General features: G+C 49.3%; 1 protein-coding gene across 6 annotated transcripts in view; it reads left to right on the plus strand.

The window, feature by feature from the left end:
* The window catches only part of SOCS7 (suppressor of cytokine signaling 7), a 58,718-nt gene extending 48,570 nt beyond the window's left edge, over positions 1 to 10,148 (plus strand). For 5 of the 6 annotated variants that reach the window (XM_005583957.5, XM_005583958.5, XM_005583960.5 and 2 more), the window contains 2 exons: positions 405 to 555; positions 4,072 to 4,322. In XM_005583957.5, the coding sequence (XP_005584014.2) occupies positions 405 to 525 (121 nt within the window). In that variant the 3' untranslated portion in view covers positions 526 to 555; positions 4,072 to 4,322. Of the gene's footprint in view, positions 1 to 404; positions 556 to 4,071 lie in introns of all 6 variants that reach the window. The other variant, XM_005583959.3, reaches the window with a different exon arrangement.
* Positions 10,149 to 22,518: the final 12,370 nt, after the last annotated feature.

Below are 22,518 nucleotides of genomic sequence, written 5' to 3' on the forward strand. Positions count from 1 at the left end.
GTACAATGGGGTTCTTAGGGTTGGGACAGGAATGAGTAAGGGGGTTGTGGGGAGGTAACAAATGTCAGTGAGGCCTGCAAGCTACCTTCACAGGCAGAGTCTGGCATAAAATATTTGCAGACATCATTCTTTCACATTTCTTGTGTCTTAGCACCTAACTTTAGAACTGTCATATTGCAGCCAGAGGGAGGAAGGTGTGTGTGTCAGCCTCCCTTCTGCAGTCTCTGTGAAGAATAGAGTAGAAATGGTAAGGGTAAGGAAGACAGAACTATAATAACTGAGAAAATGGGAATTGTGTTAGGTCTCTACCATGTAGGGAATGAAGAAGAGTTGAACAAAGGAGTTACTTCTTTTATATTTTGCATAAAAACCTTTTGTGTATATCCCTCATTTGTTTTTCACAGACCTCTGATCTCTTATATCCGAAAGTTCTACTACTATGATCCTCAGGAAGAGGTATACCTGTCTCTAAAGGAAGCGCAGCTCATTTCCAAACAGAAGCAAGAGGTGGAACCCTCCACGTAGCGAGGGGCTCCCTGCTGGTCGCCACCAAGGGTATGAGCTCTCCGCCTCACTGCCCAGCCACATTTCTTACTGGGCAGTCATCATCATGCATTGAGCCTTGGGCCCCCTCCCTGCATCTCCCAACATGGATAGCCCCGATCCAAGCATTTGCCCATAGAATGACAAGATCTGACTGTGGAGTCCCCAAGGGGCACACACCCCATTTGGGAGGAAAGCAGACAGACATGAAAGCAGATTGCCAGGAAATGTGCAAGCTAATCACTGAATGTGAGCAAGGAGGGGGACACCCAAGTGTAGCTAAGAGTGCGGCCTCTGGCAAGGAGAGGGTAATTGAAAAAAATAAAAAGAAGAGTGCAGCCTCCTCTCATACGGACTTGGGCTGATCTCCCTGATACCACACAATTGGCATATAAAGCAGGAAGCTAAAGGGAAAGGAAACTTCATCAAAGAGAACACAAATATGCCTTTAATTGCAACAGGCATGCACTTGAGTGAGACTCCACCATGTCCCACAGCTTGGAATATGGGGATGAAGAAAAACAGCCCACTCTTCTATTTAGAGTTCCATTTGGGCCATTACAAAGTAAATTCTTGAAGAGAATAAGTGAATTAACTAAGGAATTCATTTATCTACGAGGCTCTTCTCCCATCATTACACAGTTCTACTCATTTATTTTCCCATAAAATATCTTGCAATACTGGTTTGTGCAGATGAATTCCAATTAGTCTTTTAAATTGCACTAAATTGAACGTTGTGGGGCCAAGTTCCTGAGTAGGGAACACAATTGCCAGGGAGCCGTGACTTTGGTGGTGGTGGTGAAAAGCAAGATTGACTGCCAGTGTGCAATGACTGCTTTCTTCTGGTGTGAATCCTGGAGTAGATGTACAGTCTCATCATTTCTTCAATTATATGCAAATTCTATGCCTTTGGAAGTGACTAAACATCTAATGTCTGGTGTCTAGGTGGATTTCTCTGCATGATGGCTTTGCACTTGAGATTAGGCTGAGAGGTAGAGAGAGCACTAGGGAGGTCCACCTACCTGACTACCCTTGAAGAGTAATTAGGCCATTCAGTTAGAGGACCATGTCTGTGGGTGCAGTGCTGTAGAAGAACCCACATAAACAGGGAGCACATTCAGAGGAGGGCCTTGTAGCATTGGAGAGCTCAAACTTCATCATATAGGAATAAATGGCCTAGAAAGAAATGTGATTAACCGGGAGCATGGAGGTTTTAGGGAGGGATAGCTGAAAGATGCATTTGATGGGTTTTCCTGAGAAAGAGAGTGATTAACTTCCTCTCTGTGGTTCCAGTGGGGAGGAAGTTCAGCATTACCCTTATTCTTTGCCACAGGCAACAATCCTGATGTCACAGCAAAAAGAGATCCTGAGGGTTCAGTTCAAACCTTTGCCAGTGCATGACTGCTCCCAACACTCAAGACAAGTGGCTCCCCACCGGCCTGTTCCTGATCATGCCACACCCTTTCCAGCTGAGGCAGGGCCTTTATACCTCTAGGTCCCCTTGCCCAGAATGCTCTGCTCCAAGGCCTTCCCATATCACAGCAAAAAGAGACATGGACAAGGACCAAAATGAATGTAAGTTACAAGGAACTAGATTTCAGTCCAACTTTAGAAGAACGTTTTTAGCAGAGAAGTCCAAACCTGGGATGCTTTTCCTCAAGAGCTTCCATTCAGCAGATAGCTGTATATTTGTGTTTGTTCGGCACCCAGTGTGAATTGAGAATAGAGTGCTGAGCAAAGCAAAGGCCCTGTTCTCACTAAGCTTCCCTTCTAAGGAAAGACAGGCAACAAACACGAACATAAATGAATGGGCTAATTTCAGGTGACTGTACAGTGTTGTGAGGAAAATAAAACTGGGTAAAGTTTAGTGATTAGTAGTGGGGTACTCCTCAAGTTTAGATAGTCAGGGAGAGACTTGCAAGGAGGTGCCATTTCAGCTGAAACCCGAATATCAAGGAGCCAGCCATGGGAGTGCCTTGGAGCAGAACATTCTGGGCAAGGGGACCTAGAGGTATAAAGGCCCTGCCTCAGCTGAGAGGGACATGGCATGATCAGGAACAGGCCAGTGGGTAGCCATTTGTCTTGAGTGTTGGGGACAGTCATATATTGGCAAAGGTTTGAACTGAACTCCCAGGATCCCTTTTTGCTGTGACATCAGGATTGATGCCTGTAGCAAAGAATAAGCGTAATGCTGAACTTGCTCCTGCTGTAGATCCTAGGAGCCCTGGAAAGGGGGGATGTAACACTTCCCAAGGGAAAGGTCTTTTTTTTTTTTTTTTTTTTGAGATGGGGTTTTGCTCTTGTTGCCTAGGCTGGAGCACGATGGTGTGATCTTGGCTCACTGCAACCTCCATCTCCTGGGTTCAAGCAATTCTCACACCTCAGCCTCCCAAGTAGCTGGGATTACAGGTGTGCACCACCACACCCAGCTAATTTTGTATTTTTAGTAGAGATGGTGTTTCTCCATGTTCGTCAGGTGGGTCTCGAACTCCTGACCTCACTCGAGTGATCCACCCACCTTGGCCTCCCAAAGTTCTGGGATTACAGGCATGAGCCACTGTGCCCCGTCAGGAAAGGTCTTTAGGGTTTGAAATTTGGTCTTTAGGACTTCCGGTTGTTCAGACTGATTTTAATTTGGGAGTTCTGAATGGCCTGCTTTGTCTATGTGTGCTGTTACCTCTGGAATTTCATGCCAGGGGGTTTGGAGTCAGGCTACAGAGTAATGGCGAGAACAGTGCCTGTCTCAAGTCGGAAGGTGGACGCAACAGTGGCCTTTGTGATTCTGTGTCAACCCTGTCCAGTTGACAGAAGCTGCAGAAATATAGAGCTCTCTGGCCAGGCGTGGTGGCTCACGTCTGTAATCCCAGCAGTTTGGGAGGCTGAAGCGGGCAGATCACGAGGTCAGGAGTTTGAGACCAGCCTGGCCAACATGGTGAAACCCTGTCTCTACTAAAAATACAAAAATTAGCCAGGCTTGGTGGCACACGCCTGTCCAGCTACTTGGGAGGCTGAGGCAGGAGAATCGCTTGAACCCAGGAAGCAGAGATTGCAGTGAGCCGAGATCATGCCATTGCACTCCAGCCTGGGTGACAGAGCAAGACTCCGTCTCAAACAAAACAAAACAAAAAAAGAAATATAGAGCTCTTTCTAGCCAGGTTCAAAAGGGATTACTCCAGGGGCTCACTTCCCTTTTCAGTCCCTAGAGCAATTCAGCCTCAGAGAAAAAGTGGGTAGGAAATGAAGGGGTAAGGGAAAGGGAAAGAGAGAATTTATGCAATGTGGTAGGATATATTTATTAGTTATTTCGGGACCTTGTTTTGTCATCCAAGTCATAGGCTGCTCAGGTCCCCTGACAAAGGCCACTGCTGCATCCCTAGTCACATGTGGCCCTCGTGGAAGCATTCAGCTCTCCAGGCTCCATTCTCCTTTTGAGGTGTGTTGCTCCACCTTCAGTGCCTGGCTGTTCTTTCACTCCATTTTGGTTCTATTCTGTTTAACTGTTTTAATTTTTTTTCCTTTTTTACCTAGGCATTTGGTTGCCAAGCTCCAGCTTTGAAGAACCAAATTAAGCTACCATGAAAAGAAGAGGAAAAGTGAGGGAACGGGAAGATTGGGATTCTCTGTTCAGAGACTTCGGTTCCCCACGCAGCCCTGGGGCTTGGAAGAAGCACATGACCGTACTCTGCGTGGGGCTCCACCTCATACCCACCCCTGGGCATCTTGGGACTGGAGGGGCTCCTTGGAAAACTGGAAGAAGTCTCAACACTGTTTCTTTTTCAGAAGTTTTGTTTTTGATATTTGTATTACTTGGTATGGAAAACTCACCTTGAAGGCAGCTGGGGTTTGTGCCCATTAGATTGAAAGTGGTATGAAGGGTGAGCAGGTCCAAAGAAGGGGTGGGAGGAGGGGACGGGACGGCCATTCAGCTGGTGCCAAAGGCAGAGTTAGAGTCTGTGCCGTGGGCCTGGAAGATGGGAGGAAGGGCCTGAGGTTTGCAAAGGACTGAGAGTTCCTGAGGGAGGGGGAGTCTGCTTCTTGTTGCCATGGGCAGCTGTGGTAGGAGCAGGAGAGAAAGGAGGGTAGGTGATCTCGAAAAGAATATTGGGCAAAACCTGGCAATTGGCCTTAGCTGGGGGAAGTAGTGACTCCTGCATCCTTTTTTAAGGTTTAGGAATCTGAGTTCAGAAACACCTCTCATGGAAGCTGTACTAGTTGTCATTTACTTAATTCCTTAAGTTCCATGACCTGAAGTTAACCCATTCTTTCTCTGCTCTCAACCCATTCCCCCTTGAGATAACTGTACATGTCACTCTGGTCATGGTAACGGCATCCCTATTGCTTCTGCCGGCTGTCAAGGCAATCGTTTTTCTCATCACCTGGGCGGTTCAGAGCCAATCATGGGCTGCTGAATTTAATGGAGCGTGCTTCCAGGTTCTTCATGGCACTGTACTCATGACTTAGGAGTCAGTGTTATTTCCATGTGCCTGTCAGCTTATGAGGGGGAATGTGGAGGAAGGTGAGAAATGCAGCTCCCACAGTTGTGCTCTTCCTAGAGAAAGCTCTCAGAACGCAGCCCTCACAGGATTTCCTTAGGTCAGAGGAGAGCATCGCATCTCATGTTTTTAGGTTTATCACTGCTGTCCCACTTCTGAGATGGGAGGTAGCAAGGGCTTCTATATTTTCCTGTGTTCATTCTAGCAACCCAGACATTTCCAGATCAGAGCTTGCTGGTCTCCACTCACTGGAAAGTCTGTCAGGTGCCGATTTGAGAGCTGCCTGTCTTCTGGCTCTCAGGAGGAGCGGGCAGAAAAACTCCAATGGTCTTTAATGGTTTCTGCAGCTGGCCATGGCCAATTCATATGACGCTGTGAGTTTGCTTTCTTGTAGAGCTGCTCTGGGGAGAGGTTTGCTATTGAGATGTAACAGTGGAGTTGTTGGGTCTTCATGACTCCTTTGCGTGTGTTCTGTGAGACACTTTCTGGGTTCCCCATGCTTATAGCTGCCTCATCTCACAAGATACTAATGTCAGGTTTGTGGCTTCCTGATGGTTTGGGTGGGGCCCCAGTGTCTTGGTAATTTATAGGACCACCTCATCTGGGAGCATTGCCTTCTTCCTTAGTCCTGCATGTAATGACCAGTCTTCCTCCTTGTAGCTGAACAGGGAGGAAACTTGCATCATTACCTGACCATGGAGGGGCGGCCCACAAGATGAGCTTTGCACCATAAACACAGCCCACCTCTGATTTGTCATATGGTACCTCTTCTCTTCTTGGCTTCCATGGTAGTATTACCAACTATTACCAATTAAGCAAGATTATGATCCCAGAAATTGGCTTGGCATGTGAGTGTTGCCTCTTGAGAGTACAAGTGATATAACTCGCCATCTTGCAGGAAGTGCCACCCTGATACAGAGCCTGAAGTCTGGAATCCATTGAGATCCTTGGGTGGCGGATATGCAGCCTGGGAGCTTTCTTTTTTTTGTTCCTTTTCAACCACTCATAATTTTAAGATTATTTTTTAGTGTGTGTGTGCCTGGCTTTGTGCTAGATACTATAGAAAACAAAAAAGGTAAAAGACGTAATCTGTGGCCTAAGGGAGCTTTTAGGTGACTGCTGCACATCAAGCAGAAAATCAAGGACCATCTAAAGACATTTGTAGTGGATAAGATCAGGGTAGAACAGATGGTCTGGGAAAGTTCTGTGCCTCTGAGGTTTTGGGTTGTAGTTAATGGCAGGACAGACAGTGAGATGAGAAACACATGAACAAAAGCAAGGAAACAGAAATCTGCATGGCATGTACTGAACAGTGCACAGCCCTGTTAGAGCTACATGGTTAAAGCATCCTTTCCAGTGCAGTTGTCTAGATGGAAGCTTCTCAGCCACCAGGCAGACCTGAGTGCCGAGGGTTTATGCTGGTTAGGTGGAGCCCAAAGCCCAAAGGAGTCAGCAAGGCTTCTGCCCATTGCCAGGGCCTCACTATGGTCAGGCCATGTGAGGGAGGCAGAACCTGCACACACCTTATGTTACTGGGGTTTCTTCTGGAGAACTCATACACTCAGGTACAAAACAAACCAACTGAGGAAGTGTGACCCAACCTCACCACCCACCTTTCTTCTCCTGGGGAGGGTCATGTTGAACTGTGTCTGATCTGTCGGTGCACTGGTCCCAGCCCTGGCTGCAGCCTAGTCCTTCCTCTGTGGAGTGGGCTGCAAAACAGCAGTGCAAGAGGAGACAGGTGTGGGTGTTTGGTGCCTGCATGGGTGGCCTTGCACAGAGCAGTTAGAGGAAGATGAGGAGGAGGCATGGGGCTGGACCAGCTCTCTGGGATGCAGCCTGGTCAGAGAGTAAATGGAGCAGAGGAACAGGTGCAGCAGCTGGGGTAGCACCTGCCCTTCACCTCCCCGACCAGGCCCACCCCTCCTTCACCAGTGCTGTGTAGAGCTCATTTAAATGTATTCCTTTCTAGGTCTGGGCGCAGTAGCTCACACCTGTAATCCCAGCACTTTGGGAGGCTGAGGTGGGCGGATCACGAGGTTGGGAGTTCAAGACCAGCTTGGCCAAATAGTGAAACCCCATCTCTACTGACATACAAAAATAAGCTGGGCATGGTGGCCTGTACTTGTAGTCCCAGCTACTCAGGAGCCTGAGACAAGAGAATCATTTGAACCCAGGAGGCGGATGTTGCAGTGAGCTGAAATCGCTCCACTACCCTCCAGCCTGGGCGACAGAGCAAGACTCCATCTCAAAAAAAAAAAAAAATTTCCTTTCTGGTTGTATTTTCAAGTCACAAATTGGAAAAGGCTTACATCTAGAGACCCACTATTGATTTCTAAGTTGTGGGTGGGTGAGACTAGTGGCTTCAGTGCCTATATAACCCTCACCTGTTTATGACTGATCTACTGTAACCTTCCTCAGGTTGAGAGCCAGTGTGAGCCAGTGACAACTACTGCTACAACTTGCTGTTACTTGAAATTTGTGTGCTATGTTAGGAGCATAGGAGTAGGCGGGTGGGGGTTTTGTTGTGGGCACTAGATAAGTGGGTGGCAGCTGGCTCTTTGGAACCATTGGTGCTGACCTTGGCCTGGTCACCTTTTACTTTACCTAGGTAAAGTGAATGTTACATCCTGGAACCTGAGCCGTGGAGGTGGCACCGCCTCCCTGAGGAGAAAGGTGTGACCAAGGGAAGCTCCCGCATGGCTCCTGCTCCTTCCACTTCCCTACATTTCACTTGGGCTAATCATGTAAGCCCCCCTTGAGGTTGGGGATGGTGTGGAGATAGCTGCAGACACCCCTGTAACAGACATCCAGGAAGAATTGGGGAGTGGGGGTAATTCTAGTTCTCAGGCCTAGAGGTGAGAGGTGGGAGTAGAACCAGAAGTGCCCTGGAATCCAGCCTTGTCAGCCCTCACCCCGGGGCTCCCAGGAAAGCATGGCATGCTTGAAGCCCTCTGCTCCCTGCAGAAAGTGGGGAGAGGAGGAGCTTTTTCCTTCAGTTAGAGCTTTCCCTTCCCTGCTGCCTCTCTCCCTTAGCTTTGGAGCCCTAAAGTTAGTGGACAAGACACTGGGATAAAGCTCTACGGCTGCTGGAACGTCTGAGTCTGTGTGTGTGCATATGCGTATGCGCGTGTGTGTGTGTGTGTGTGTGTGTGTATGTCATTTGCAGAAGTCTTGCTACCAGTTGGGGTGTTAAGAGCATCTCCACTGGGCGGAGACCTGGCATTTGTTTCCACTTTTAAGAGAATGACACGCCCCCTGTCATGTAAGGGAGGAGCTATTGAGTTAGACATTTTCCCTATGGGAATCCTGGGTTTGGTTTGTGGGAAAGGAGGGAATGGAGAAGTGATTTTTATCTCTAATCGTCAACACAGCTGTTCTTCCACTGAATTTGTGCTATTGCATACATGTAGCCATCTTTCTTTTCACTGCAGCAGTGTTTATCAGTAGTTGAAAATGATTTATTTGCTCCTGGGGAGTAAAACCTTTTTTACTAAAAAAAGAAAAAGAAAAAAAAGAAGAAAAGTGTGCCCCCCTCCTTCGCCATGATAGCTATAGAATGGTTGGGCCACAAAGGTCAAGTCTGCACGTCCCTGTGGTAGACCCTGCTTTCACATTGGAGCCTTCTCGCTCAGCACAAAACAATCGGAGGCCTTGAGAAAATGGAGAGCAAAGTCTTGGGAGCAGTGAAATGGGGGTTGGATCATAGAGACAGGCACTGGGGACTCGGGTACTGCAGTTAGGAAAGTAGCGTAATGAGTTGTACTGAAAATGATGATTCTCTAGTCTGCCAGAAAAGGACTTTTCTTTACATGCAGATTTCATATTGTCTTTGTCCTTTTCATTGGTTCTTGACCTTCCTGGTAGGTGTCGCTCAGTTTCTTCCTGTTTTCCTTCCTGTCTTCTCCACACCTGCTATCCTGTCCCACTCCCATCTACCTCCCGGGAAGCCAGCCCTGCATGCTTAGTTCATGACCTGCTTCACTCCCATTTCATTTCTAGAGGGTTTAGAGGGGACCTGGAACTGCTCCCTTTCCCTCTCCTACCCGCTCCTCCTCAATGCCAAGAGGCCTGGAGGGGCAGACAGAAAGCTGCTGGCCACAGCGGGAAGACGGGCATGTTTGGTTGCAGCTGGACTGCGATCGTAGTTCCTCCTGGAGATCGAGTGTGAGGAACTTAGGACACTCTTCCTCAGACTCTGGGATCATCACATACCACACTGCCCCGCTCAGAGCTTCGTCCTGAGCTCCCTAACCAGCTCAGGTGGAGCAGAAGCCTGGTCTCACTCCTCCATCTCTGGTGCTCCCTTGGGTGGGGACCTGCCCCTCACTCTTAGGCCCAGAACCTTGTCCAAGGGACAGGTAGGGTCCAGGTGCCACTTTGGGTAGCTGGCTGTTGGAATGCCCAAACTGGTGCTGCCTGTGGCATAGCCACTGCTGTACGTTTCTGGTTGTTTTTAAGAAACTCGATGAAGAGGGGTGTCATTCTTGGCTCGGGGTGGTTGCCAATTTTTCACCAGAAAGGGAGCCACACCCTGCAACCACTTCTGTCCCCGTTAGCCCCCCTCTGACCTCCAAGCCAAAGCGTGGCCTGGCTTTTGTCTTCCCATTTAGTTTTCCTCTTTTGCCCTTCCTTTTGTGCTTAATTTATTAAAATAGTTGCTGTATAATTTATTTTCATAAACTATAAAAAAATACTAAATGGTTAAAATAGACTTGCAGGCCAATCTTAAATGGGGTGGGGGGTCTGAGGGTGGGATGGGGAAAGGGAAAGAGGTTTTGATATAAACAAAACAAATGCACTTTGGGTGTGTTTTGGTATTTTTCTGGGGATAGAGGGGGTGGGGTTAGGGATGTCCCTGTAGATTAGTTCCAGAATGGGGTGTCTGTATATACTGTATTAATAGGCATGTTTGACTCTCGTAAAGGGACATTAGTAGCTGCTGCAGGTCCTGTTTGGAAACCCCATGTACAATTCCCAGTTTTTTGTAAGTGTCAGTGCGAGAGACATTTGACTCTTGTGTTTGTATCTCCTTTTTATGATTGCTGTACCTACCCATGTCTTTTTGGGGAGGGGTGAAAAGAGATTTGAAATAAAAATGTTTAGAAATTATTTCATGTTCTTTGGGTTGGTGTTTTTCACTCCCTCTCCCATCTCATGTGACTCCTGATATGCCCCAATAGGATCTGATGACCCAGCCCCGGGGAATGGGTGATCCTTGTGATGTCGGCCAAGCAGAGTGCACGCAGCACTAGGCTTGTCAGAATTAGAGGTGCTGAAAAATCCCTGAGGCTGATGGCTACTGCTCAGAGCTACCTTCTCCTTCCCTAGGAAGTGCAGGAGCATTCCAGAGAGCTTTCTGGGGCTGCCTGTGGCCTTTTTGTCTTAGTGAGCAGTAGCGTGGGGCTCTACCTAGGGAGAGTTCATATTTTACCATAGCAGTCATTCCTAGTATTCCCCGTGGCTGGCACCAAGATTTTTCCTAAGTTTAACCCATAGCCCTCGTGCCGCCTTTCTAGCCTACTGTTGCTTAAGCTGTGCTTTTCGGAGAGAAAAGGACCAGGTTGTTCCTCTGGTTGACAACGTGTGTATAGGCATATCCTGGGGATTTTGTGGGTTCCGTTCCAGACAACCGCAATAAAGTGAACATCACAATAAAGCAAGTTGCACAAATTTTTTTGGTTTCCCAGTGCATATAAAAGTCATGTTAGGCCACGCACGGTGGCTCACGCCTATAATCCCAGCACTTTTGGGAGGCCGAGGTGGGTGGACCACAAGGCCAGGAGATCGAGACCATCCTGGCTAACACGGTGAAACCCCGTCTCTACTAAAAACACAAAAAATTAGCCAGGCATGGTGGCGGGCGCCTGTAGTCCCAGCTACTTAGGAGACTGAGGCAGGAGAATGGCGTGAACCCGGGAGGCGGAGCTTGCAGTGAGCCAAGATCACGGCACTCCAGCCTGGGCGACAGAGCAAGACTCTGTCTCAAAAAAAAAAAAAAAAAAAAAAAAAAAAAAAAGGTTATGTTTACGCTGTTGTGTGTAATCTTTAAAAATAATGTACGTAATTGCCGGGCGCGGTGGCTCACGCCTGTAATCCCAGCACTTTGGGAGGCCGAGGCGGGCGGATCACAAGGTCAGGAGATCGAGACCACGGTGAAACCCCGTCTCTACTAAAAATACAAAAAATTAGCCGGGCGTGGTTGTGGGCGCCTGTAGTCCCAGCTACTCGGGAGGCTGAGGCAGGAGAATGGCGTGAACCCGGGAGGCGGAGCTTGCAGTGAGCCGAGATCGCGCCACTGCACTCCAGCCTGGGCGACAGAGCGAGACTCCGTCTCAAACAAACAAACAAAAAAAATAATAATGTACGTAATTTAAAAATACTTCATTGCTAAACAACACTAACGATCATCTGGGCCTTCAGCAAATTGTAATCTTTTCACTTGTGAAGCGTCTCACCACGATGTTGATGGCTGCTGATGGATTAGAGTGGCAGTTGCTGAAGGCTGGGGTGGCTGTGGCAATTTCTTTTTCTTTTTTTTTGTGAGACAGAGTCTCGATCTGTCTCCCAGACTGGAGTGCAGTGGCGCGATCTCAACTCACTGCAAGCTCCGCCTCCCAGGTTCACACCATTCTCCTGCCTCAGCCTCCCGAGTAGCTGGGACTACAGCCGTCCGCCACCACGCCCGGCTAAGTCTTTGTATTTTTAGTAGAGACAGTTTCACTGTGTTAGCCAGCATGGTCTCGATCTCCTGACCTCATGATCTGCCCACCTTGGCCTCCCAAAGTGCTGGGATTACAGGCGTGAGCCACCGCGCCCAGCCTATTGTGGCGATTTCTTAAGACACCAATAAGGTTTGCTGCATTAATTTGACTCTTATTTTCAAAAAAGATTTCTCTGTAGCATGTGATGCTGTTTGATAGCATTTCCACACAGTAGAACTCCTTTAGAAATTGGAGTCAGCCCTCTCAAATCCTGCTACTGCTTTATCAATTAGGTTTATGTAATATTCTTCTTTGTTGTCATTTCAACAAAGTTCACAGCATCTTCACCAGGAGTACATTCTATCTTGAGACTACTTTCTTTGCTCATCCATAAGCAGTAACTCCAGACAGATGTGATGGTACGCACCTGTACCCCAGCTACTCAGGAGTCCAAGGCAGGAGGATCCCTTGGGCCTAGGAGTTTAAGGCCAGCCTGGGTAGCATAGCAAGACCCAGTCTCGTCCCTTAAAAAAAGCAACTCCCATCTGTTTTAAGTTTTATGATAAAATTGTAGCAATTCAGTCACATCTTCAAGGCTTCACCTCTAATTCTAGTTATGCTGTTACCACCACATCTGCAGTTACTTCCTCCACTGAAGTCTTGAACCCCTCATGGTAATCCATGTGGGTTGGAATTAACTTCTTTCTTTTTTTTTTTTTTTTTTTGAGATGGAGTCTCACTCTGTCACCCAGGCTGGAGTGCAGTGGCTGGATCTCAGCTCACTGCAAGCTCCGCCTCCCGGGTTCACGCCATTCTCCTGCCTCAGCCTCCTGAGTAGCTGGGACTACAGGCGCCCGCCGCCTCACCCGGCTAGTTTTTTGTATTTTTTAGTAGAGACGGGGTTTCACCGTGTTAGCCAGGATGGTCTCGATCTCCTGACCTCGTGATCTGCCCGTCTCGGCCTCCCAAAGTGCTGGGATTACAGGCTTGAGCCACCGCGCCCGGCCGGAATTAACTTCTTTCAAACTCCTGTTCATGTTGATACTGTGACCTCCTTCCATGAATTATGCGTGTTTTTTTTTTTTTTTTTTTTTTTTTTTTTTGGAAATGGAGTCTCGCTCTGTCACCCAGGCTGGAGTGCAATGGCGTGATCTTGGCTCACTGCAACCTCCACCCGCTGGGTTCAAGCGACTCTCCTGCCTCAGCTTCCCGAGTAGCTGGGATTACAGGTGTGCACCACCATGCCCGGCTGATTGTATTTTTAGTACAGACGGGATTTCACCATGTTGGCCAGGCTGGTCTTGAACTCCTGACCTCAGGTGATCCACTGGCCTCGGTCTCCCAAAATGCTGGGATTACAGGTGTGAGCCACCACGCCTAACATGAATATTCTTAATGGCATCTAAAATGGTGGGTCCTTTCCAAAAAAAGGTTTTCAATTTGCATTGCCTATCCATCAGAGGAATCACTATTTATGGCAGCTGTAGCTTTATGAAGGTATTTCCTTTTTTTTTTTTTTTTTTTTTTTTGAGACAGAGTGAGACTCGGTCGCCCAGGCTGGAGTGCAGTGGTGTGATCTCAGCTCACTGCAACCTCTGCCTCCCAGGTTCAAGCCATTCTGCTGCCTCAGCCTCCTGAGTAGCTGGGACTACAGGAGCCTGCCACCACGCCCCGGTAATTTTTTGTATTTTTAGTAGAGGCGGAGTTTCACCGTGTTTGTTAGCCAGGATGGTCTTGATCTCCTGACCTCGTGATCTGCCCGCCTTGGCCTCCCAAAGTGTTGGGATTACAGGCCTGAGCCTCCGTGCCCAGGAATAATGTATTTCTTAAATAATAAAACTTGAGGGCCAGGCGGAGTGCCTGATGCCTGTGATCCCAGCACTTTGGGAGGCCAAGGTCGGCAGGTCACCTGAGGTCAGGAGTTCGAGACCAGTCTGGGCAACATGGTGAAACCCCGTCTCTACTAAAAATGCAAAAATTACCTGGGTGTGTTGGCACACACCTGTAATCCCAGCTACTCAGGAGGCTGAGGCAGGAGAATCGCTTGAACCTGAGAGGTGGAGGTTGCAGTGAGCCGGTATCACACCACCACTGCACTCCAGCCTAGGCAACAGAGCAAGACTCCATCTCAAAAAAAAAAAAAAGAAAGAAAGAAACTGGGGCTGGGCACGGTGGCTCATGCCTGTAATCCCAGCACTTTGGGAGGCTGAGGCGGGTGGATCACCTGAGATCAGGAGTTCAAGATCAGCCTAGGCAACATGATGAAACCCTGTCTGTACTAAAAATACAAAAATTAGCCAGGTGTGGTGATGCATGCCGGTAATTCCAGCTACTTGAGAGGCTGAGGCATGAGAATCGCTTGAACCCAGGAGGCGGAGGTTGCAGGGAACTGAGATCATGCCACTGCACTCCAGCCTGGGCAAGAGAGAGAGACTCCATCTCAGAAAAATAAATAAGACTTGAAAGTCGAAATTACTCCTTGATCCATCAGCTGCAGAATGGATGTTGTGTTTGCAGGCACAAAAACAACACTCATCTCCTTGCGCAGCTCCATCAGAGCTCTTAGATGACCAGTTGCATTGACTTCCTGCCTCAGCTGCCTGAGTGGCTGGGACTGCATGTGCCACCACGTCTGGCTAACTTAAAAACTTTTTTTTTATTTTGGTAGAGAAAGGATCTCGCTATGATGCCCAGGCTGAAGGGCAGTGTCACGATCATAGCTCAATCCAGCCTTGAATTGCTGGCCTCAGGCAATTTTCCCCCCTTGGCCTCTCAAAGCACTGAAATTATAGGCATGAGCCACTGTGTCCAGCCTAGCATTCTTTTGGAAACAATGGGCCCCAAATAAAACCCCTTCCCACTGTCTTCACCTCCAAAACCTGAAACTACCTGCTTCATCTCCTCATCACAAAGGCTGTTCCGTCAAACCTCTGCAGTGGAGTTTCCTCACACACATACTTACTTGAATTCAATGATAAGCACTTGGCAAGTAATAGTGCCAGAGATTCTTCATTCATTCCATTGTATGTCCCCTTGATTGAAGGTGAGACGGAAACAGTAAGTTTTATGTCTCTTGGTTCCCTCCAGCCTCTCATAGTGTGAACATCTCGCACATAAGGATTCTAGTGCATATTTGTACCACGTGGATTCTGAAGACCAACTGTTTTCACTGGTGCTCAGCCAAAGGCACAAGAGTCGACTCCAGCTCAGGAGAGGTACTAGCTGATCCCTAACAGAGCGCCTCCCCAGGGGGGTTTTGAGAGGAATTTTGTAGCTTCCTCTGCTGCACAGATTCCCGTTGAAGCTGTGATTTCACCATACATCTGTCTATTGCCATGTCCTCACTAGGCATTCTCCTTTGTGAACCTGGACAATTTCAACTGGTCTTCCTACTTCCTGTTTCTCCTCTCTAGTCCTTTAAAATGTCCTTCTATGAGGTCTCACTGTGTTGCCCAGGTTGGAGTACAGTGACTCAGTCTCGGCTCACTGCAGGCTTAACCTCCCAGATTCAATCTATCCTCCCATCTCAGCCTTCTGAGTAGCTGGGACTAAGATACAAGCCAACATGCCTGGCTAATTAATCTTTTTTGTAGAGACGAGGTCTCACTATGTTGCCCAGGCTGGTCTGGAACTCCTGGGCTCAAGTGTCCTCCACCTTGGCCTCTAAAGTGCTGAGATTTCAGGCATGAGCCACCACACCCAATGGTGTAATTTCTTTAGTTTGCAATCTTTGATATCTTTCAACCAAGAGAAATCCCCACTGAAATCTTAACCCTTGATCTGCTTTCCAATGCTGTTTCTCCTTCCCTGACAACGTAGGCTTCAGTCTGGCCACACGTGTGACCTGATGTCTGTGATCATGGCATTCCTCCTGCCACTCTGCCTTCCCTCATAGTTCACCCTGTGCCTGGAGGACCCTTACCTGTCACCCTCTCTACCTGCTGAACTCATCCTTTCGGGCCCTGCCCCAGGGTCACTCTGTGGAATTGGAATTGTCACTAGCCACAAACAAATGGCTCTTTCCTCTCTTATGACATTTGTTCATCTATCTCTGCTTGTTCCGACTGTGACCTCTGCAAGGGACAGTGTCCTATTTATCTCTCTCCCCACTCCCAGGGCCTGGCACAGTTGAATGGCCGTGCCAAGGTGGTGATAAGTTGAGGAGATGAGATCAGCCCCCCAGGAATGTTGCTAATATTCCCTGGTCTCTAGTCAGCCAGTCCTTGAACCTGGATCTCCACCTTTCACAATGGACAACTGGATTGTTTAGAGGTGGGGATTTTTAGTCACCAAATGCCAGTCTTTTTCTTCTTGTTTTTGTTTTGTTTTGTTTGTTTGTTTTTTGAGATGGAGTTTTACTTTATCACCCAGGCTGGAGTGCAGTGGTGCAATCTCAGTTTACTACAATCTTTGCCTCCCAGGTTCAAGTGATTCTCATGCCTCAGCCTCCAAAGTAGCTGGGATTACAGGCATGTGTCATGTGTCACCACACTCAGCTAATTTTTGTATTTTTTAGTAGAGGCTGGGTTTCGTCATGTTGGCCAGGCTGGTCTCTAACTCCTGGCCTCAAGTGATCCACCTGCCTTGGCCTCTCAAAGTGCTGTGATTATAGGCATGAGCTACAGTGCCCAGCCCCAAATGTCAGTCTTCTGCAAAACTTTCTCAAGAGACTGAAATTTTCATGGTTGGAGTAGGAGTGTGAAAGATGTGATACAAGGTGGGCGCAGTGGCTCACACCTGTAATCTCAGCACTTTGGGAGGCCGAGGCGGGTCGATCACCTGAGGTCAGGAGTTTGAGACCAACCTGGTCAACATGGTGAAAACCCGTCTTTACTAAAAAATACAAAAAATTAGATGGGCGTCGTGGTACACGCCTGTGTATGGAGGATGAGGCAGGAGAATCGCTTGAACCCGGGAGGTGGAGGTTACAGTGAGCTGAGATCATGCCATTGCACTCCAGCCTGGGTGACAGAGTAAGACTCCGTCCAAAAAAAAAAAAGAAAAGTAAAGAGAGAGGGAGGGAGGGAGGAAGGAAGGAAGGAAGGAAGGAAGGAAGGAAGGAAGGAAGGAAGGAGAGGAAGGGAGGGAGGGAGGGAGGGAGGGAGGAAGGAAGGAAGGAAGGAAGGAAAGAAGGAAGGAAGGAAGGAAGTGGAGGAAGGAAGGGAGGGAGGGAGGGAAAAGAAAGAAAGAGAAAGAAAGAAGTGACACAGCGGTAACCCAAGATGTTCCAGAGGTGGGATATAGACTGCTTCCTCCTGGCGTCATAGAGGATGATAGAGCTGTTGCTGCTCTTGGATGGAAGACGCTACCGATCTAGGGTCAGCCAGCTTGGTCCAGTGGCCAAAGATTGCACTGAGCCACCTGCTGAGTTACCACTTAACAGAAACCCTGCATTTAAAGAGAGCTCAACCCAGACCCCCTTCTCACATCCCAGGCTTACATCCCAGGTTTCTCATCTCATCAGGGTCAGAGTTGGGGGTGGGTGTCAAGGCCTGGCTTCCTGGCCCCTGCACTGCTGAGAAATTTGATTTTATTTCTGGGCCCTTATTCTGCAGATCCAGGGATGATGGGAGAACGGGAGAGGCTAGCTAGGTTTATACTCGGAGAGAAAAGTAAGAGGGAATGGTAATGGCTGAGCGTGGGGAACATTGAGAAGGTTTAGAAACAGGTAGGAAGTTCTTTGGCAACAGCTGTCCTGTGTGTGAGACTGATAAAGTCAAGATGTTTAACTATGCAGTGAGTGTCATCTCTTGGTGCCTCTTCTCCCCTATGCCTTGGTATTGAAAAACCTGAGATATCGGCCTGGCGCGGTGGCCCACGCCTATAATCCCGGCACTTTAAGAGTCAGGAGTATGGGGAAGGCATGGGGGCTCACGCCTGTAATCCCAGCACTTCGGGAGTCAGAGGCAGGTGGATCACCTGAGGTCAGGAGTTTGAGACCAGCCTGGCCAACATGGTGAAACTCCATCTCTACTAAAAATACAAAAATTAGCCAGGCATGGTGGTGGGCACCTGTAACGCCAGCTAATTGGGAGGCTGAGGCAGGAGAATCACTTGAATCTGGGAGGCGGAGGTTGCAGCGAGCCGAGATCGTGCCACTGTACTCCAGCCTGGGTGACAGAGGGAGGCTCGGTCTCAAAAAAAAAAAAAAAAAAAAAAAAAAGAGGAGCATTGCTTAAGCCCAGAAGCTCAAGACCAGACTAGGCAATATGGCAAGACTCCATCTCTATTTAAAAAAAATAAAAAATTAGCTGGGCATGGTAACGTGTGCCTGTAGTCCCAACCAATTTAAGCCCAACCAATTTAAGAGACTGAGGCAAGAGGATCGATTGGGCCCAGGTGATCAAGGCTACAGTGAGCTGTGATTGCGCCACTGCACTCCAGCCTGGGTAACAGAGTGACTCTGTCTCAAAGCGAACAAAAACCTGTCTGAACACAGGGCAGATACTTCTTTGACTGGGATCCCACATGGCTCTGGACATGTTAAATGCCGACTGCATGTGGAGAGTGGGCTCTGTGTCTTGCTCGTCTTCTGGGATGACCCCCACTCTCCAGCCTAGCACATGAAGGGATACATACCCCTGTGAATGTTTACTAAAAACATGGAGCAGGTCAGAGGCAGAGCCAGGCCAGGAGGGAGGTAGCAGTGGGGAAAGGTCTTCTGGGCTGGAATCACCTTTGGGCCTGGATCGGGGAGCTCCCATATTGGAATGGGAGTTTATGTGGGAATTGTTTTCAGCAATGCTGGTGAGGGAGACCGCAGAATGCATTGTGGAGTCTGGAGGAGAGGCTTCGGGGATGGTGCTGTGGTTCTCAGCCAAGGCAGAGGCTTTGTGAGCTTGAATCACTTAGACAACCTTTTCACATCTCACTCCCAAGACTAAGACACCCTCCTAGAATCTCAAGGGGTTGTGGGGGAGAGGGGGTGATGAGGATAGCAGATGAGACATCTCAGGGGCATCCATGGGCTCTTCGCCTCCTCCCATGCCCCTGCCTGCTTGTTAAGACTCCTGGGGAGGGCCTAGCCCAGGATTTGCTGACCTGAGTTTGTCTCGGCTCTACTACCTGCTGGTTGTGTGATCTTGGGCAATTTATTTATGCTTTTTCGGTCTGTTTCCTCTTGAGTTTTATTTCCTATCTCATGTGTAAGTAAATGAGACATGTGTGTAAAATGCCTGGTACATCTTGAGCACTCAATAAACATCCACAAAAGCCTGCGCAACATGGCAAGACCCCATCTCCATTAAAAAAAAAAAAAATTAACTGGGCATGGTGGCATGCACCTATAGTTTCAGCTACTCAGGAGGCTAAGGTGAGAGGATCGCTTGAGCCTGGGAGCTCCAGGCTACAGTGAGTGGTGATGGTGCCATTGCACTCCAGACTGGGCTACAGAGCGAGACACTGTCTCAAAATGTGTCATTTCTCTGTCTATCTCTGGGCACTGATTATGATTATTATTTTTTTGAGATGGAGTGTCTCTCTGTCACCCAGGCTAGAGTGCAGTGGCAAGATCTCAGCTTACTGCAACCTCTGCCTCCTGGGTTGAAGCAATTCTCCTGCCCCAGTCTCCTGAGTAGCTGGGATTACAGGCATCTGCCACCATGCCCGGCTAATTTTTGTATTTTTAGTAGAGACTGGGTTTCACCATGTGGCCAGGCTGGTCTTGAACTCCTGACCTCAGGTGATACACCCACCTCAGCCTCCCAAAGTGTTGGGATTACAGGTATGAGCCACCGTTCCTGGTCCCGTGATCATTATTATTAGCGGGGTTTTATTTTTGCTGGGAGAGGGAAAGAGTCTCGCTCTGTCACCCAGGCTGGAGTGCAGAAGCAACTACAACTTCAAACTTCTGGGCTCAAGCATCCTCCCACCTCGGCCTCCCAAAGTGCTGGGATTACAGGCGTGAGCCACTGCGCCCCGCCCTATTTGAAGTATTTTGAAAACCAGGATTGAGATTCTTTTCGCCAAAGGCAGAGGAAGAATGAAAAGCTCCCCTGACCCGAGGCTGCAGAGGGGTGGGCTGTAGGGAAAAAGAGAGGGAGCTTCCAGGTGGGGAATGCCTCCCAGGCTGCTGGTGGCCGTGGGCGGAGCTGGGTGAGTGATTGGGCTTCTCCTGCCACCTAGTGGCTGCTCCGGGCTAAGCCACTCTGCTGTTCCCTCAGGTCCCCTCGGTGGTGCTGGGGTGAGGCCGGACTTACATATTCCTAAACACGGCGTCTCCAGTCGCCTTCTGTTAACCCATTCAACGCTCTGCCCTCTCAGGGACCCTGGCCCATGAGGCGCCCTTCACCTGGCCCTGGTGTGTGGGACACGACCCCCTCTTCCAGGTGGAGGGAGAGCGAGAAGCCTTTGTTCTCCTGGCTCCGGGGCAGAGTTGGGGGGCCAAGGCGGACACCTGGCGATGGTGGATGCCACGCCTATGCACCCCGCCCCCGCTGGCTTGATGGCTGCTGATGGGAGATACTGGAGCCCGGGACGTGTCTGTGTCTGCTGCGGGTTCTAGTTAATTCTATAAATAGGCACTATTTTGTGCAGTCTCCGGGTTAGGGCTCTCCTGAACCTTCCCATCTCACCTTCTTGGAGGACTTTGCCTTTTTGTCTCCAGCATGGAGAGGGTGCGGACAGAGACCGGCCGCCTGAGGCCTGAGGGCCGGATAGGGCCTCGGAGACACCGTCATCTGGGCCTCTTGTCATGCCCCTCCCTCCGAGGAGGCTGCCTGGAGTGATAGCCTGGTTGCATCATGCCCGTCTCCTGCCTATTAGGTGACTGTGACTACTGGGGAGGGGTCTGGCCCTGGGTGAGGAGCTTCAGGAGGAGGCTGAGGGGCCTCATGAAGGGGCCACACGTTGGCTGTGAATCAAGGTCAGGCGTCCTGCCCTGCTGCCCACTGCCCTCCCCACCCCTGACACCCACTTCTCTCTCGGGGCCCTGCAGCCTCAGCTGCACCAAGCCAGGATTGCATCATTCTTGGCTTTGTTCTCAGAGCAGCAGGTGCAGGAGTAGGGCCCGCCACCCGCCGTCCCCCCTTCCCTCTCATCTCCTTCCACTCCCTCCTGGGTAATCCCCCTCCTTCCTCCCTTCCTAGGTTCATGGCACCCCGGGAGTTGTCTGCCTTACCCGTGGCTCTTAGCTCTCTTTCCACCTTCTCCCTGTTCCCCAGGGAGCCCTGGAGGCTACCGAGGTAGAAGGAAGCAGGTTGGGGGGCAGGGATGAGCACCAGGCTGGAAACTGCCATTCTTCATCTCTAACTCCCAGCTGGCTGAAAGCAGGTGCCACCCGCAAAGGGAACACCTGGTTGTAGCCATGGTATGGCCTCCTAGAATTTGGGGACAAGGTCAGAAATCGTCACCTGCTGAGCTAAAGCTAATAATAATCAACATAAAATGAATTAATTCAATCCTTTGTAGAAGGAACTTTTTTTTTTTTTTTTTTCTGAGATGGAGTCTCGCTCTGTCACCCAGGCTGGACTGCAGTGGCACAATCTTGGCTCACTGCAACCTCCACCTCCCAGGTTCAAGAACTTCTCTTGCCTCAACCTCCCTAGTAGCTGGGATCATAGGCATGTGCCACTATGCCCGGCTAATTTTTTGTAATTTTGGTGGAAATGGGGTTTTACCTTGTTGGCCAGGATGATCTTGAACTCCTGGCCTCAGGTCATCTGCTCGCCTCGGCCTCCCAAGGTGCTGGAATTACAGGCGTGAGCCACCGCACCTGGCCAGTGCTTAATTTTTATTGATCACTTCTGTGCCCACCAGTAGACCAAGCATTTTAGACTCACATTCTCATGTCATCTTTCAACAGCAATGTGAGGAGGTGCTGTTAGCGTGTCTGGTTCACAGATGAGGGAGCTGCAGCGCGGAGAGGTCAGAACACTTGCCCAAGACTACACGAATATTAAATGGCAGGTCTGGGAGGTGAATCCTGGTCTGCCTCCCTCTTGAAGCCTCTGGAAGAGATGGTTGGAAAATTTGATGCTGGCCCGCCCGGAACATTTTTTTTAACCCCTAAAAGATTGTTTTTGGCCAAGACATTCATCAAGAGATAAGTATCTTATTTTAATTTTATCAAACAGAATAAATATCCATGGAAGTCTGGGCTACACACTGAGACCCCGTCTCTAAAAAAATAAAAAAATTAGCCAGACATGGTGGGATGCACTTGTAGTCCCTGCTATTCGGGAGGCTGAGGTGGGACGATTCTTTGAGCCTGGGAGGTTGAGGCAGCTGTGAGTGTTGATTGCACCACTGCACTCCAGCCTGGTCTCACATCAAATGTGCCCTGCCCCTCTCCACACTGCTGTACCTCTGAGGCAACATTGTTGCTGAAGGTTTTGGTCCCTGTGGGGTGTAGAAGAAGAGAAGCACTAGGGGATCTAGTCTGCCAGGGAGGAGGGAGGACTGGGGGGCTGCCCTTGTGGACCCTGTAGACTGGCACAGAGACTGTGGGTGGTACTATCCTGTCCCTATTCAGGGGCTCTGCTTGTGAAGCTTCCGGCAGTGTTCACGACGTATTGATAAGACAGCATTGGGTTTAGCAATCTAGCCACCATGACTTTGGCTAGTAGGAGTTTACTCCTGAGGGCCAGATTAGCATCTGTGAGGACAAACAGTCCCTGAGCTCTTCAAAGCCCAACACCAGACCCTAGGCCTGGCCAAGCAACAGCTGTTTCAGAGGCCCAGCATGAGTGGCTGCCACCGCCACCACCTTCTCCTTGTTTTCACTTCCTCAGCACTGAAAGAGAACCTGAGGGAAACCAACTGGAGAGAATGGAGCCTGG

This window comes from Macaca fascicularis, chromosome 16, assembly GCF_037993035.2.
Source record: "Macaca fascicularis isolate 582-1 chromosome 16, T2T-MFA8v1.1".
NCBI classification, from domain to species: Eukaryota; Metazoa; Chordata; class Mammalia; order Primates; family Cercopithecidae; genus Macaca; species Macaca fascicularis.